This window comes from Podarcis erhardii (genome assembly GCF_964252035.2).
Source record: "Podarcis erhardii genome assembly, chromosome: 13".
Taxonomy (NCBI): domain Eukaryota; kingdom Metazoa; phylum Chordata; class Lepidosauria; order Squamata; family Lacertidae; genus Podarcis; species Podarcis erhardii.
Genome location: NC_138502.1, coordinates 31,127,631 through 31,144,098, shown reverse-complemented (window position 1 = coordinate 31,144,098; position 16,468 = coordinate 31,127,631). Strand labels below are relative to the sequence as shown.

General features: G+C 43.9%; 1 protein-coding gene across 1 annotated transcript; it reads left to right on the top strand.

Annotated features, from left to right (window-relative positions):
• Positions 1-7,364: 7,364 nt before the first annotated feature.
• On the top strand, positions 7,365-15,809 carry MRPL45 (mitochondrial ribosomal protein L45). Its single transcript, XM_081838172.1, has 8 exons — positions 7,365-7,496; positions 9,636-9,837; positions 10,447-10,564; positions 11,053-11,151; positions 11,826-11,874; positions 12,947-13,096; positions 13,188-13,361; positions 15,397-15,809. The coding sequence occupies exons 1-8, from the start codon at positions 7,419-7,421 to the stop codon at positions 15,496-15,498; spliced, it is 972 nt and encodes a 323-aa protein (XP_081694298.1). The 5' UTR covers positions 7,365-7,418; the 3' UTR covers positions 15,499-15,809.
• Positions 15,810-16,468: the final 659 nt, after the last annotated feature.

The following is a 16,468-nucleotide window of genomic DNA, read 5'->3' as shown; positions in this document are numbered from 1 at the left end:
CTCCTCCCACCCCCCACTGTTCATCAGCTGTGAAAAATGTCTCTGTCGCAAGACTTGTGAATGCCATAAATCCCCAGCTGGGATTTGAAGTCCAGCGGGCAAGTCAACCCTGCCCTCGGTAGCAGCAGAAAAGCAGTTCTGTTCCAACAGCTACAAAAACCGACTGGAAGGTCTCCAGCTCTGTCCTCGGCAATTGAGAGAGTCAAAGTGTGAAACCGCTGAGTGCTCTGCAACTTGGAGCCAAAGAAACAGGATCTCTTTTGCTGGAGTCAGCAAAAGCAGGTGCTAGGTGGCATACCCACTAAACAAGAGGTGCCCAGGATGGTATGCTTTTGTAGGACATGACGCAGATAACACTTGGGTCACACCACGCCTGTCCTTGCCTCAGTCTCAATCTTCTAGTCCCCAGTTATTTTTGGTTCTAGTTTCCAAACATTCTTAGCTGGGGAATGGGGTAGGGTAAATGCAAGAGCAGAATCAATTTAATTTAATAATTGCTATTCCTGGGCAATTACCTAATTCACCACCACAAACCCACAGTGAAATTAAATAATAGATCCACCTGTTGACTGTTCAGGGAATTGCCACAAAATGCACTTCAATACAGTGGTACCTCGGGTTAAGTACTTAATTCGTTCCAGAGGTCCATTCTTAACCTGAAACTGTTATTAACCTGAAGCACCACTTTAGCTAATGGGGCCTCCTGCTGCCGCTGCGCCGTCACTGCACAATTTCTGTTCTCATCCTGAAGCAAAGTTCTTAACTCGAGGTAATATTTCTGGGTTAGTGGAGTCTGTAACCTGAAGCGTATGTAACCTGAGGCACCACTGTATTCTTCAGTAGTGTCCAGTTAATCCCAGTACATTTTAGAGAAAGCCACACACGAGCCTGCTGGTTAATATATTAATGACACTGAAGATACGGTCTTCTAGAGAAGATGCTATTATTACTATTATTATGTTGTTGTTGTTATTATTATTATTATTATTATTGCTGCTGCTGCTGCTTTTTTCTTTTTTCTTTTCTTTTTGCAGAACAATTTCCTACTGCAAATACTCACCGTGATAATAGCCAATTTTAAAAGTCATAAAACAATAATGGAACCACAAGGTTAAATGTTTTAAATAGCCTGTAGCAAGTTAATTCAGAATTATGGTTTCACAGAGCTTCCTTCTCAGTCCTTGATAAATGCTCCAAGCCTGCCCAAACAGCCTGGTCCTTACTTGCCAGTGAAAAGAGCAAAGAGAGTTGCCAAAGAGTTCTTCTTGAATGGGGAGTGCCACAACAAAAGCATAACCACATAGTTTGAGGGTGCTACTGGCTCCAGCATTGTCATTTGAAGCCTAGGTGGCCTGGATTGCTGAAGCACCTTGTTCCAGCTACAGCAATTGTGTACCCCTTCCTGGAAAGAGAGGACTTGGCAACGGTGACCTGTGTTTTGGTAACCTCCACACTGGACTATTGCAATAGGTGTGGGAGGCTTAAACAAAAATGACAGTATTGAGGGGAGGAGTTAACTGAAGGAGCTATTATGTCAGCTCACATTCTATTTTTATATCAGCTCACATTTGTTGTCAGATGTGGCACAGCCCAGACACAGATTTACCACCTGAGTAAGAAGTGGGCCTTAGGCATCTGAAGAATCCCTGTGTAACATCCCCCATCCATCCCTGTGCTGACCTCTGCTTCCATACAACATACTTCCTTGTTGAGTCAGATGAAACTGAAGGGGAAATTGCTTCTGGTTCTCAGCAGCTGCTGGATTGCTTTGAGAATGTAAGAAGAGCCAACCAGAGAAGGATGATGGCCTGTCTAGGCCGGTATCCTGTTCTCACAGTGGCCAACCTGTGAGGGAAACCCAAAAAGCAGGATCCAACCACAAGAGCACTTTCCCCTCCTGCAATTCCCAGCATCTGGTATTTGGAAGGATACTGCCTCCAACCATGAAAGGCAGAGCATAGTCATCAGGACTAGTAGCTATGCATAGTCTTATTCTCCATGAATCTACCCAGTCCTCTTTTAAAGACATCCAAGATGGTGGCCACACTGTCCCTTGTGGGAGTGAGTTCCTTAGTTCAACTAGGGCCCTCGTATCTATGGGACCACCTCTCCTGGTATGCCCCGCAGAGGATCTTAAGGTCCATGAACAACCATAGTTTAGAGGTCCTGGGCCTTAAGGAAGTCAGACTATCCTCCACCAGGGAAAACATAATAAAACATAAAACATTAAAAAGACTTCCTACAAAGGATTGACTTCAGATGGCTCGGGGGTCAGATAACTCCACACCTTCCGACATTTCTCCAATGAAAATAGGGACGTCCGAAGGAAAAGTAGTGATGTATGGAAGTGAGAGCTGGACCATAAAGAAGGCTGATCGCCGAAGAATTTACACTTTTGAATTATGGTGCTGGAGGAGACTCTTGAGAGTCCCATGGACTGCAAGAAGATCAAACCTCTCCATTCTTAAGGAAATCAGCCCTGAGTGCTCACTGGAAGGACAGATCGTGAAGCTGAGGCTCCAATACTTTGGCCACCTCATGAGAAGAGAAGACTCCCTGGAAAAGACCCTGATGTTGGGAAAGATGGAGGGCACAAGGAGAAGGGGACGACAGAGGACGAGATGGTTGGATACTGTTCTTGAAGCTACCAGCATGGGTTTGACCAAACTGCGGGAGGCAATGGATGACAGGAGTGCCTGGCGTGCTCTGGTCCATGGGGTCACAAAGAGTCGGACATGACTAAACGACTACCAACAACAACAACACCAAGGAAAAGCAGGATATTCTGGGATCGAATCAGAAATGGACGGCTTCTCTAAATCAGGGATGTCCCTGTAAAAGGCGAAAGATTTATACGATCTGGCAGAATCCGGGACCAGGAGAAAGAGACAGTGGAAGAAGATTGGGAGAAATTTAAAGACTAGCTTAACAAACACTGTAAAATTAATGAAAGCTAGAATGACATGGGTTTAAAAAATTAAGTGGTTTTCAGCGGTGTTGATTAAGGAAAAGTAAAAGAAAGATCAAAAACTATGGGAAATAAGGGAGAGGATTTGCTGATTTGATAATGAAATTAGAATACAGAAGGGGGAGGTATGAGGAGGTCAGGGAAATAAGGTTTCAGAAAATAAGGATTGAAATTATACTTGTTTTTTTTTTCCTTCTTTTGTTTGTGTATGTTTGTAATGTTGTTTGTGTTTATGTGCATTATTGGAAACTTTAATAAATATCATTAAAAAAAACAATCAGGAATGTCCCTGGAAAATAGGGACACTCGGAGGTTCTGCACTTAATCAGAAGCCTTAAAAACTCTACATCATCATCATCATCACTATTATTAATATTAATATTACACCCCCAGTTGAAAAAGTGATGAACTACATCACCAAGCATGCCTCAGAAAATGCACCCATGGCTGACTCAGCCCCAAAGTCCCAGGGCAGGTGGAGATGTTCACTTGGAAAGCGAGCACTTTCCTCCTTATTGGTGTGGCTACTATTGCCTCTTTTTCACTCCTAGTCCTTCCTTGCTAGATGAATTAATCACGATAAGAGGGAATGAATGAATGAACTGCAATTTGTCTGGTACCTTTGGGATGCATATAAATAAAACGTCGCTGCCAAGTTTAAGGCCAGCCTTGTAACTCGCAGAGGCGCATGCAAGGATCAAACACGTAGCCAGATTGCTGGAACAGAGAGCTTGCTTTGCAAAGGCAGAAGATCTGTTCTGCACGTCCCAGGATCCCGGGTTTGCGCTGCTATCGCTCTTCGCGCGCTATACCCCCAACTCCAGAAAGCTGCCAGCAAACCTCAAACACAAAAACTTCAATTCAGGAGGACGCCAGGCTGAGCAGGGAATGCTCAATGGTTTTATTAAGAGCTGGGAGGAGAGGCATGTGAAATGTGAGGCGCTCTCTGTTCACGTGCCTTGTCATTCCTCACTTAATCAATAGAGGGGAGGGGCTGGGGCATGATGGCTGAGGATGTGATGACAGGAGAATGTGGACTTTGGAACCCGACTGTGGCAAGACCTGTGGGCGTCCAAAGCCCTTGATTAACAGCAACAACATTCAAGTGTAAAATCGAGCCTACACCTACCAATCATCCAGAGCTGGTCATATCAACATCCTCCTTCTCCTCCTAACAGGGATAGGCAAAATTTGGTTTCTCTTTGTTTCTATTCCCCCCCCCCCAGTCTTAAATTCAGTCCCACACATTTCCACATCAGTTTGTGATTTTTTTGGGGTGGGGGGCGGAAGCACCTTCATCAAATTTCACAAGCCTGTTAGTGCAACATGCAGAGTTTTGCCTAACACACACATTATTCCCCCGCCCCCAAGTAGGATGCATTTTGTATTATCACTCATTTACATGCACACCTTGCTCTGGTATGCGCATTTTACATGTGTCACTTGGCTGGAGAATTGCATTGCAAAATTTGGAGGTGGTCAAATTTTGAAGCAAGCTTGTATTTCGAAAAAGTGCAGATTCGGAAAGCTTGCCTTTAAATGCGAACGGAATCGGATTTCTCCTCCATCCCTAACCCCTAATCCTAATGACTGGGAAGTCCAATTGATTTCAGTAGGATTTATTTTCAAGCAAGCATGCTTAAGGACTTCACAAGTGTATGAAGCAAGACTGTGGTTTTCAAAGTTATGTACTTTCAGGAAATCATTTTATAGGAAGCTACCTTATTGGTCCCGCCAACTCAGTATTGTCTTCTATGCTGGTGGGCAGTAGCTTTCTGGGGTTTCAAACAGGAATCTTGCCCAGTTCTAACTAGAGGTGCTAGTTTTAAGGAATGGACTTGGGATTTTTGAAAACCAGGTGTGTGTGTTCTGCCAATGTATTATGTCTTCCTACCTTGATTTCATGGCTGGGGAACCCCGTGCATTTCAGAAGAGACTGGGGAGTATATTAGGGTGCACACACCCTTGTCTCTTGGGTCTCATTGTTACCCAACATTAGAACAGAATGTGCCCTAAGACACACCCAGCACCACTCTGTGACTGTGCATTGGGAAAATCAGCATTTCTGTGACATTTCATTGAGAAATGTCAATTTTCCCCATAGCACAGTTTAAAGATGAATCAGCTAGGTCACAGCTTTCCAAACTTTTCATGTTGGTGACACACTTTTTGGGACATGCATCATTTCGCGATATAGTAACTCAGTTTTACTAGCAAACTGGAGGCTAAACTAACCCTTTCCAACCCAGGAAAAGCGCAGGGAGTGTTAGCGCAACACACCTACACAATGCAGCTGACACACTAACGTGTCGCAACACACACTTTGGAAAGCTCTGAGCTAGGCGAATACTGTTCCCATTTTGCAGATACAGAAACCGAGAGCTTTGGTCAAGACCATTCAGAGAATCCATAGACCATATAAGATTTGGATCCACGTCCAAACCTATATCCTGGCCTATCCTAGAAGTGCTGGGCAGGTAACTACATAAATATAGTTTTAAAATATTAAAATAATGTTCAGGGGTTGGCAACTAGATTTGCCAGAGGGCAAACTCAAGAAAAGGGGCAAGCAGCCGTGTCACTTCCACTTCCCCTATTTACATAATGATGAAATCCACAGACATCCTAAAAAACATGTGATGCAAGCTATGTGTGGGTCTAGTGGTTTCCCTTTTCTAATGAAATTACCGTAACTGAAGAAAGTGAAAGGACGGCGAATACACTGGGTGAGGAAAAAGGAATCTGTATCAAGGCAATGCGGATTTTGCCAGTGTTCCAAGTAACTGCAACACTAACCTATGTACTTACGCAAATGAAATGAATTTGCATTACTTGTATTGTTTTGCAGTTTATTTCTGCTAATCCTGGGGTGGGGGACAACAATGAACTCCAGAGGACACTGAAACCTGTCCTCCCCCAGTTTCTAGTATTGAAACAGGCAGGGAGGACACACACTTTTCAAGTCAATTCAGCCTTAGAAGATAGACTTCTTTTCAAATGATAACTGAGAGGTTCATGGTGCTAAATTCTTAAATTGCATAATGTACACGTGTCTTGTTTTTACCATAGTTTCAAGGGGGTACTGACTACAAATTCAGATCAAGGGAATAGTGTGAAGTGTTGCTTTGCCTGATAATACTCCCCCTTCTGTCAATTTTATAAACTGCTCTTTGAACACCATAGGCTTCCCCATTATGAGTGCTTACACAGGAAGGCGGCCTGCTGCTGCTCACATCCCCTCATATTCTTTACTTCTAATCTTTGCATGTAAAGAAGCAGATGCTTTGAGACTTCACATCCCCACACAGTTACTTTCTTGCACCCCCTAAATGAAGCACAGAGGAAAAAGCTTCCCAAGGTGTACAGGCTGAGGCTGAGGAAGGTGATGAAGGTGTGTGTTCACATGAAGTGCCTTTGGAGAACATGCCAATGCAACAGATGTGCTTGTTTGCTTTTCCCTGTTCGGTAAAGATCCACATTTCTGGGTTGAGCCCCGACCTAGCCACACTTAGGTGGAATCTAAACACACATAAAAAACGTTTTGAAAATGCTTGAAAATAAAATAAAATTGAAAAAAACACATTGAATTTGCCGTAGCTCACCATCGCCATCTAGTGTCACATTTGTATAGCGCACTTTACAACACACCTGAAACGTTTTATTTGCAGCTGTATTTAGTCCCACTGAAATCAACGGAGCTATGCTGATTATTTAAGTCACATTGTTTTACACTGATGCAATTTAAATAATCCCGTTCAGTCCCGCTGATTGCAATGGGACTTCGCTAAATGTGACTTAACAGCCTTGTCTATGCGAGTAAACCAGACTGACTTAACCGGCTTACTCCCGGGTAAGTGGGGCTGGTATAGGGTTGCCATATTTCAAACAAATCCGGACAGAAAAGTTGCTTTCTTTGGCAAAGTTGTTGACCTTTTGTTTGCTTTTTGGCCAAAGTTGTTGAGCTTTCCCCCCCTCCCCAAATTGTTTCCCCCTTCAAAATCGCAACAAAATGCCGGTTTTGCACTATTTTTATGGAAAAACGGGACTGCAGACAAGGGCGGTCACACATCCGGATTTTCCCGGACACAAAGCCCCATTCCCCCGCGGACACTGCTGCCGAACGGGGTTTCCTCTATGCCCGGGAAACTCCGGACCCATGGCAACCACAAATAAGTCCGGATCTAGCCCTGCCTGACGATTGGTTTTTCGTTCGTTGTCCTCCCTGAGCTATGACGACGCCTGGTCTCCTGTCTCTGGCACTTTCATCATGCGCCCGCGTGCCAAATATCTTCCTTTGGACGGACGACTGACGCCGAATACTGTATAAGAAACAATACCAGAGCCTTTGGCGGAGCGGAGCGAGACCGTGACGTCGTCGCTGGAACTTCCCCGCGTTCCGCTTCCTCCGCCCTTCACCCCCCCTCCTCCTCCTCCCCGCCTTCCTCCCGGCATGCAACGGGCGCGTCTCAAGATGGCTGCCTCCGTGCCGGTGAGGATGGCGAGGCTCCCTTTGCGCGTGGGATGGCAGGTACTGTATTTTCACGGGGGAGGCGGGTCGGTGGGAATGGACGGAGGGTGGGGGGGGGAGCGTGTCAGCCTCAGTATCTCCTCGTGCATGCATGTGCCTCGCCTTCCCTAGCCGTACGAGTAGTTACGGCTTTCCAACATATAAGAAGCAAGAGATCTCCCTAAACCCCCACAATGTAAAACGGAGAAGAAATAAAGAAGATAAATAAACTGCAAAAAAAGTTAAAGAAAGAACGTTAGAGACTGCACCAAAAGGCACCCCCTATTTTGCTTTTGTTCTTTTACTTAGGTGTGCATTACTGCATATGTGTGCTGTATCCTGTGGGAAAGGCAAACTTGTTTATGTTTGAATGTGTGCATGTCTCCGAGGTTGTTTTTTTTGGGGGGGGGGGTTAATTTGCATCCCTCACAGACACCATTTCAGGAAACAAGGGGGAACTTGTGAGCTTACTTCTGATTCTGCTTTTAGTCTTTGCAGACTGCTTCCGTTTTTCTTTTTCTTTTAAAATTTATTTATTGATACCTATTCAGTGATATGCAGACTACTACTTTTTGTGGGAAGTTGTGTAGGTTTGTACTTTCCTTTTTAAATTGTTTTGGAAAGTGAAGTGTTTTTGCAGGAGAGAGAAGATCTTGTGAAGGCAGGCAGACGTATGTTGTTGACATCCTTCTGTCTCAAGAGGCAATGGAAAAGTATGCCATCAGGGGTGAAGTCAAACCATTGGAGAGTTACAGCATCTGCTGTGGCTGTAGAGAACGATGTGACAGAGACATGTTTTATTGCAGCTGGGGCAGATGAAGGCATCCAGTTTTGCTGCACTTCTCCCAGTGGTAATTTCTTCTCTGGCTGTTGCTATGGATGCACGACCTGACCGCCTGTCTGCAGGCACCATGGTCATCTGGAAGGGATTCCCACACAGTAGGGTTAATGTTGCTAGCCTTCATGCTACATTTGCAGACATCTTTATAACAGAGTTGGTCTGCCAACAGGCCTGGGGCCAGCTCTCTGTAAAGCACATCCTTGGGGATCCATCTTCCATTCTTACGTACATGATCAAGCCAGCAAAAACATTGCTGAGACAGAAGTATAAACATTCTGGGAATGTGCAGTCCCAGAAGGCAGACTACCTGTTTTTTTGGTAAGAAGAGAAATACAATTGGAGTGTACCTTGGAGATTATCTAGTTCAACCTTCTGCTCAATGCAGGACATATACAGCACCTTAGAACATAGAAAATTGCATTATACTGTGTCAGACCATTGATCTGTATAGCCCAGTATTATCTGTACAGTGGTACCTCGGGTTACATACGCTTCAGGTTACAGACTCTGCTAACCCAGAAATATTACCTTGGGTTAAGAACTTTGCTTCAGGTTGAGAACAGAAATCAGGCTCCGGCGGCGCGGCAGCAGCAGGAAGCCCCATTAGCTAAAGTGGTGCTTCAGGTTAAGAACAGTTTCAGGTTAAGAACGGACCTCCGGAAGGAATTAAGTACTTAACCTGAGGTACCACTGTACTTACTGGTGGTGGCTCTACAGGGTTTCAGACGGGATGTTCCCAACCTTTCCTGGAAATGCCAGAGATTGAACCAGGGACCTTGTGTTTGTAGAGCAGATGTTCTACAAACTGAGCTATGGCCCATTCCTGTCCAGTCTTGGCTTAAATGCTTCCAGTGAAAAGAAGCCCTGAGGCAGTCTGTTTCACTGTTCAACAACTCTTCACCATTAGGAGTCTTCTAATATCTAGCTAAAACCTGCTTCCATTCAACTTCAACCCATTATTCTAATCTGCCCACTTTCTACCTGATAATCCTTGGGCTGTTTGAGGACCACTATGTTGTCTTCCCTTTCATCTTTTCCAGGCTAAACATGCCCTGCCCTTTCAATCTTTCCCCATACAGCATTGCTTCCAGACCCCTCACCGCCCTGGTCACGCATCTCTTGGATATGCTGCTTGCTCCTTCTGTGCATTCATGTACAAGCTGATATGTGCCGAATGCTTATCTAATAGGAGAGCATTCCAGCCAACGTGTACATATCTGGGATGAAATCAACTTGATTTGGGAAGCAGATAAACGGTGGGTTATCTGCAGTGCGGTTCAATGTTGTTGATTTGACTTGCTTTTTCTTCCGTTCAACAGGGTGTGGAATGTTTACTGAATGCTGCCCGCTTGGCTCCATCCTCTCTTGTGGTCCCAGTGAGAACAAAGAGGCGGCATTTCATCCCCCCTTCTGTCAGTGCAAAGTACACAACTCCGGAAGAGCAGATGAAGCATGCCAGGGCTGCAGGGTTGGTGGTACCTCATGAGCGCTTGATACGCCCCATGAATATTGCCTGCACAGGTAGGTGGTTGTGATTATTCATTATGGGGAAGGTGGTTAAAATAGCTCTCAACCTGTGTACTTTTTGAAATCTTGAGCCCAAAAGCAAAACAGATATCTCACTCATTCTTTTCACATGTTCCTTCAATGCTGTCTGAGTCTTCCTTAGTGTAGAGGAGCCATTCACAAAGTGGGTATGTGGCTTTTAAAAGTGATCCAGGTGCTTTCATTGTAGCTTTAGGGTCCAGGGTGCGACTTTTCCTTGAGTGGGAGCTGGTAGGCTGCCTAGAGAAATACTTTTGTCTAGCAGCATTATGTGTTAGTTCAATTTATTTAACGTTTTTTAAACAATCATTTTCTCTTCTTTTTTTTAAAGCACCCCATAGCATCGGGGGGGGGCATACCTGTGCATTCATGGGCAACATTTGATGATTGCTATGTCAAACATTGTGCAGGTGTGGTTGAGCAGCAATATTTCAGTATATAAATTAGCAATAATGTGTACCATAATCACCTCTCCCAAGAGATAATCTTACATTTTGTCAGGTCAGGGGGTTAGCTGTGTGTTTTTTTTTGGTTTTTTAAAATAACCTGTTGCTATATTTGATTGTTTTCTGTTTGCTTACACAGCTGGGATCTTTGATCCTTATATTCCTCCAGAAGGAGATGCCCGTGTGTCGTCTTTGTCAAAGGAAGGGCTGAAGCAAAGGACAGAGCAGGTCAAGCAGACTGCAGTTTCGCAGCTAGCGTATGTCCTCCGTTCTCATTCTCTCTCTCTCTCTCTCTCTCTCTCTCTCTCTCTCTCTCTCTCTTACTATGGCAGCCAGTCAGTCTAAGACCTCTAGCCACCATTCTATGACTCTGTATTCCTTTTTCTTGCAGTACCTGTGGTTTATGTCACAGATCTCCAGAAAGCAACCCTTATTCCCCCCCCCCTTATATGTATGTCTTAAGTGTACTCCAACCCTAAAGGCTCAAAACAATAATTTTATGTACATCCCCCCCCCTCAAAAAAACATGTTGTACAGCCCTCATGATCCCATATTATGAATGTTAAGGCTTTTTAGAAAATGCTGGTGTGAAGGCTATGTGGTGTATGCATAGTTTCTATAGACGCGAAAAGGCACAGTGCTAACCTTTATGAGGACTGTTTAGTGCTAACCTTTATGAGGACTGTTTTCCTTGAACTATGGCTGCTTTCTCCCCATCAGACTTCTCTTGTCGTTTCCTTGGCAGGATCCGAAAGATCAAAGATTTTGATCCTGACTTCAGCACAAAAACATTTCCAGAAAAAGCCCAGAACATCTTTATTGAAGCTCACAATAACTTGACAAAGTAAGATGCTTTAGGATATATCTGTGGGTTCTTGGTTCTGCCTTCTACTCCTGATTTGCAACAATTTCACAATATCTCACAGCCTTTTTCGGATCCAGAGGACTGTTGATATAAAATAGGTTAAATATTGATTATTGAATAATGTAGGTTGGTATAGGAGTTTTCTCCAAGCTTTTAATTGAGCAAAATTGGGAGTCCACTGAACCTCAGAAGCTTGCTACACACCAGATTTTTTAATACTAAAATTACCAGGCACTGATGTGTCTGTAATTCATGCGGATTTTCTTATCTGCTTTCTGCTCACCCTTGCTGTAACCTGTTAAATCCCAATGGAGAAGCCCCACATTGACTAATGTAGTTCATGCAAACACAGTCTGGTTAAAGGAAAATAGTTGTCCCATCTTAACTAGTTGTGACCAAATAATGGGATACTGTGTATGCGTTGTTAATGATGCTTCAAGACGGGGCAAATCAGTTTAGTTTCTTGAGAGTGCCCCTGTTTTGGGAGGTTCTCAAGAGTTCAGAATTTACCCCTGGTTATGCACAAATGTGTTTCAGGATTATTTTTGTTGCTGACAGTAGAACACCAAACACTTTTAGGAAGAACAGTATCTCGATTAAGTTGATCTGCATAAGCATTTTGGTAATGCTTTTTTTTTTTTAATCCATTACAGCTTTAACAAACAGAAGCTTCACTCCTTAGTGACTGAACGCTGTTACCCGGTAAATATCTGAGAAGATCAACAAATGTCTGGCTAAAGGTTTAAAGTCCCTAAAAATGTCAGGAAGAAATGTTGATATGTTAGTGCCTCTTTTATGATTTTATTGCATTTGTTTAAAATGCTTTTGAAGCATCTGTGCTCATAAATCTTGCACGTTATCCTCTTGTAAAAGAACAAAATAACACACACTGTAAATAAAATGATAGCACTGCAGAGGGAACTCCAGCCTGTGGTCCTAATTTAGCCCAGGAGGCTTTTTCCTCCAAGCCACGTCCATCTGCCTTACAACCGACTTCATATAGACTTCATATAACTCCCTAAGGAAGTTAGATTGGCTTCAACCAGAGCCAGGGCCTTTTCAACTCTGGCTCCGGCCTGGTGGAACGCTCTGCCTCATGAGACCAGGACCCTGCAGGATCTGATTTCTTTCCGCAGGGCCTGTAAGACAGAGTTGTTCCGCCTGGCCTTTGGCTTGGAGCCAATTTGATTCCCTCCCTCTCTCTCCCTCTCTCTCTCTTTTTTTTCTTTTCTTTTCCTTCTCCTCCTGTGACGAGGCTACATTTTAATATTTTAATGTTCCATTATTTTAATGTTGTATTTTATTTTTGTTTTTAAGTTGTAATCTTTCTTCTTGTTTTTATTATTGTTTGTAAGCCGCTCTGAGCCCGGCCTTGGCTGGGGAGAGCGGGGTATAAATAAAAAAATATTATTATTATTATTATTATTATTATTATTATTATTATTATTATTATATAGGCACATGTGAAGACATGGCTGAAAAGGAGCAATCGGGAGCCTTACACTGTGCTCCATGTTGATCCTTGGCAGCAGGGTTTGCATTTGGCACCTATTAAACTTGGCGTCCAATAAGCCCCATTGGGATTGGAATCTACTTGGGAGCTCCCCATAGGAGCCGATCCCTGCCACTGGACTGTACACCAGTTTCTTTCAGGAGCCCCGGACTGTAGCTAATCGCCTGCTGAAAGTGGGGTTGACTTGGATCACGTAGTTTGAGAGGTTAGAAACCCTATGCTCACCCTTGACGCTAAAAACGCAAAATGTTGAATTGCTAGGAAATGGTCCGAGGAAACAGATACAAGACTATCCGGTGGAGTTTTCTGGAGTCTCTGGAGCCTCCTAGGGTGGTTCAGGTGCGATGTCCCGATATGGTGAGCAAAACCAACCTGTATGGACAAGTGACGGTTCGAATGCACACTCGACAGGTGCGTGCGTATATCCAATCTCCCTTGCCCTGGATGCAATGAAACATGTTCTGACTGCCACTGCTTACTGATGAAACCTTGCTTCTTCCAGAGTCTAGCTATCTATGACCGGTTTGGGAGGCTGATGCACGGCGGAGAGCAGGTACCAAAGGACGTCCTGGAATACGTTGTGTTTGAGAGGCATCTGGCCAATCCCTACAGTCCGTGGAGATTACACGGCAAGATTGTTCCAGCTTGGGCTCCTCCAAGGGACCCGATTCTTAAGGTACTGTGTTACTAGCAGGAAAGCCCAGCGTTTTGCTAATCCCTTCACACTATTTATAAACGCATCTCCAGGATATGGATGCAAACGTGATGGGAGCCATCCAGTGTTGCTGGTGTTCTTCACGTTACCTTATGTGCAAGATACTTTTGCTTTTTATCTCTGGCTGAATGAGCCAGTGACCTCCCCAAAGCCTCCTGCTGATTTTTTTTTTTTTAATAATATTTATTAACAATTTAAACACTACAATAAATACAATACAATACAATACAACACAAAAACACTACACAACACCAACACATTTAAACTAACAAAACAAAACAAAACAAAAACCAATTTAAAACACATCAAATAGTTTCAGTATCATACCTTTCATTCACTTATTTCCGCGACCTCCTCACACCTCCCTTTTTGTATTCCACTTCTGTTAACTGTTTCAGCAATTCCTTTCCATCTTTCTCTGTTTTCTATCCTATAATTATCTTAACACATTCTAACCTTATTTTTTCCTTTGATACTCAATTAATCTATTTATACTTAATTCCTTATAACATTTCTACTAAAGCCATATAACTTCATTCCAACATTTTTCTAACATTCATTAATTTTGCAGTATTTCCGTAAATAATCTTTAAACTTTTTCCAGTCTTCTTCCACCGACTCTTCTCCCTGGTCTCGAATTCTGCCAGTCATTTCCGCCAGTTCCATATAGTCCATCAACTTCATCTGCCATTCTTCCCGGGTGGGTAAAGCCTCCTGCTGATCTTCATGGCCATGCAGAGATTTGAAACGGGGCCTTTTTAATGCCTAAATACAAGACCATCAACGGTGCTCACCCCATTTGAGGCACCTTGCAGGCGCTGAAATCCACAAGTGTAAAATTAACCTCAGTTTAGTTGTAGAGAGGTGCCTTCCCTTTTCTTAGCTAAGAGCGTGCAGAGGTATTGAGAATATACATTGGAGTGAGACACACAATGTACAGAGGAATTTGGTTGTGTGAGACTTGGTTTCACATCCTGTCTCTGGATGCCTTTGGGTATATTTCAACCTTGGTTTCCCCATTTAAATAAGCGTGGTTAGGCGTGGGATAAGAAGGCAAGTGCAGTCATTGTATAAACAACTATGCATTACCTCCAGAAGCAAGCTCCCCATATTCTCTCTGCCATGCTCTTAAAAGCCCAGATTCCCCATCTCAATGTAGCATCATGCAAAGAAGGAAAACTCAGGGAAGATGTGTAGATGACTGGGTGGGCCTACACAAACAAGAGGCTTGCACAGTCCTGAGCATCGTTTTGGGACATGGCTGAGAGGGAGGCAAAACCTCTCTTTCATTCCATTTACCACGTGCAAGTTTAGGCCCCAGTCATTGGGTGGTTCTGAGCACATGCCTCTTCTGCTGCTCAGTCCTAAGGGATAAAACAAAGTACTGCATATAGGGGCACTTTGAAGTTTTGTTTTTCCTTACAATCAGGCGGTGGATAAATTTTATGAAATAAACATGGGTGGTGGTGGTGGGGAAGGAAGGGGAGCAGCTACCTTCTCCTGCCACTGGGTGGCCTGGGGATCACTGGCAGGGACCCTGTGGAGAGAAACAAAGTCCCTTCCCCATTGAAATCAGCTTCTGTGATGTGGAATCAATTAGTATAGATCAGCACTCAGCACTCATCATTTATTTCTCTCTCACGCACATACCTGGAGAGGAGGCAGTTTTAAACATTGCTGCTTTTCTCACCCTCATCCTGAATGCAGCTTTGAGATTGGCAGGGCGAAGCATCTCTTATCTCCCTTTCAGTGTCTGAAGGCCACTTCTGGTGTAAAGAAAAGGAGCAGGACCAGACAAGGAAAACCAGGCTTGGCCTTAAGGCAACTTCCTCCATGATGTATAGGAGGAGGCTGGGGGGAAACTCTCCCTGCCCCCAGTCAAATTTGATGGACACTTAGCTAGTACAGTAATTATTGGAGAGTGGCTTTCTTTGAAAATTGATGGGCTCCTTTTATGTCCTTCCTCCCTTCTCTCTCCCCTGTCCCCATTTTACAGACTGTTATGATTCCAGGACCAACGCTGGATCCCTCGCAAGAATATGAGGAAATGGATATTCCCCAACAGCCACCAGCTCCACGGACTCAGTGGTACAAATAATACCGAAAAGAAGATCTGCAGGGAGCAGAATTCGATATTGACAGGCAAGGAGTTCACTGTTGAAATGAGCCCTGCCAGCCTTTAGAGGCCTCTTCCATTTCATGCCTCTGTTGCAGTCCTTTTCACATGCATTATGGGCAGACGTTTGTTCTTGAGAACTTGCAACAAGCTGCTCAAAGATGCACTTGGAGCATTCAGGAAACTGCTGTATATCTCTCCTGTTTTCCGCATCAGACCAGCTGCTGTGTGTCTTCAAAAACTGGCCTGCAATGGCCTGTTACTTGTTGTTCAGTAAATTAATAGATTTGAAAGGAGTGTTTCAATTCTTAAAAAGAAAAACAGCCCAATTATTGTTCCTCAAGGCTTTCAGGAACCAACAGTTCTATTATAGAAGGCTGTGCTCCCTAATGCCAGATGGGTTGAAGCTGGCTGAAAGCCTTCTGCACATGTTCAGAGGCATGCAGCTGTTTCTTGGGTAGAGGAAGATAGAACTGATCTCTGGGCTTTCTGAATAAGCCTAGAGTTAGCTGGTTTTAAATCGAGGGCCTCTCTATCCATTTACCCAACAGTGCAGTAGCTGCATGGAATCCAGCCTGGTTCCTAACAAAAAAAACCCTGTTGTTTTGGGAACATTGCGTTTTCCAAACACACAGCGCTGCATTCTTATAATGGCTTAAATAGAACTCCCCTGTTCTTGCTATCTCTGAATATTCTACCTACAAGAAACATACAGGGAGTTCCTCCTGATTATTGCTTGGTCAGTTTCATCTGGAATGATCATCAGTCCTTACCAAAGTGGAGGCTAACCCCTGCCCTGACACATACACACAGAGAGTGGGCCCATGGCATCATTCTGGATCCTCTTATATGTGGACTTGATATCAGACTTGTTTTCTTAAATTGGGGTTTATAAGTAAGGCTATACATGTAGTCAGTGCTAAAATAAGTTGTTGTTTTTAAATGTGCCTTA

What these genes read in the sequence shown, in the direction of transcription:
- MRPL45 (XM_081838172.1), top strand. Translation starts at nt 7,419, where the DNA reads ATGCAACGGGCGCGTCTCAAGATGGCTGCCTCCGTGCCGGTGAGGATG. An exon ending in CATGAATATTGCCTGCACAG is followed by an intron (nt 9,838 to 10,446) that starts GTAGGTGGTTGT and finishes TTGCTTACACAG; the next exon opens with CTGGGATCTTTGATCCTTAT. An exon ending in ACTGCAGTTTCGCAGCTAGC is followed by an intron (nt 10,565 to 11,052) that starts GTATGTCCTCCG and finishes TTTCCTTGGCAG; the next exon opens with GATCCGAAAGATCAAAGATT.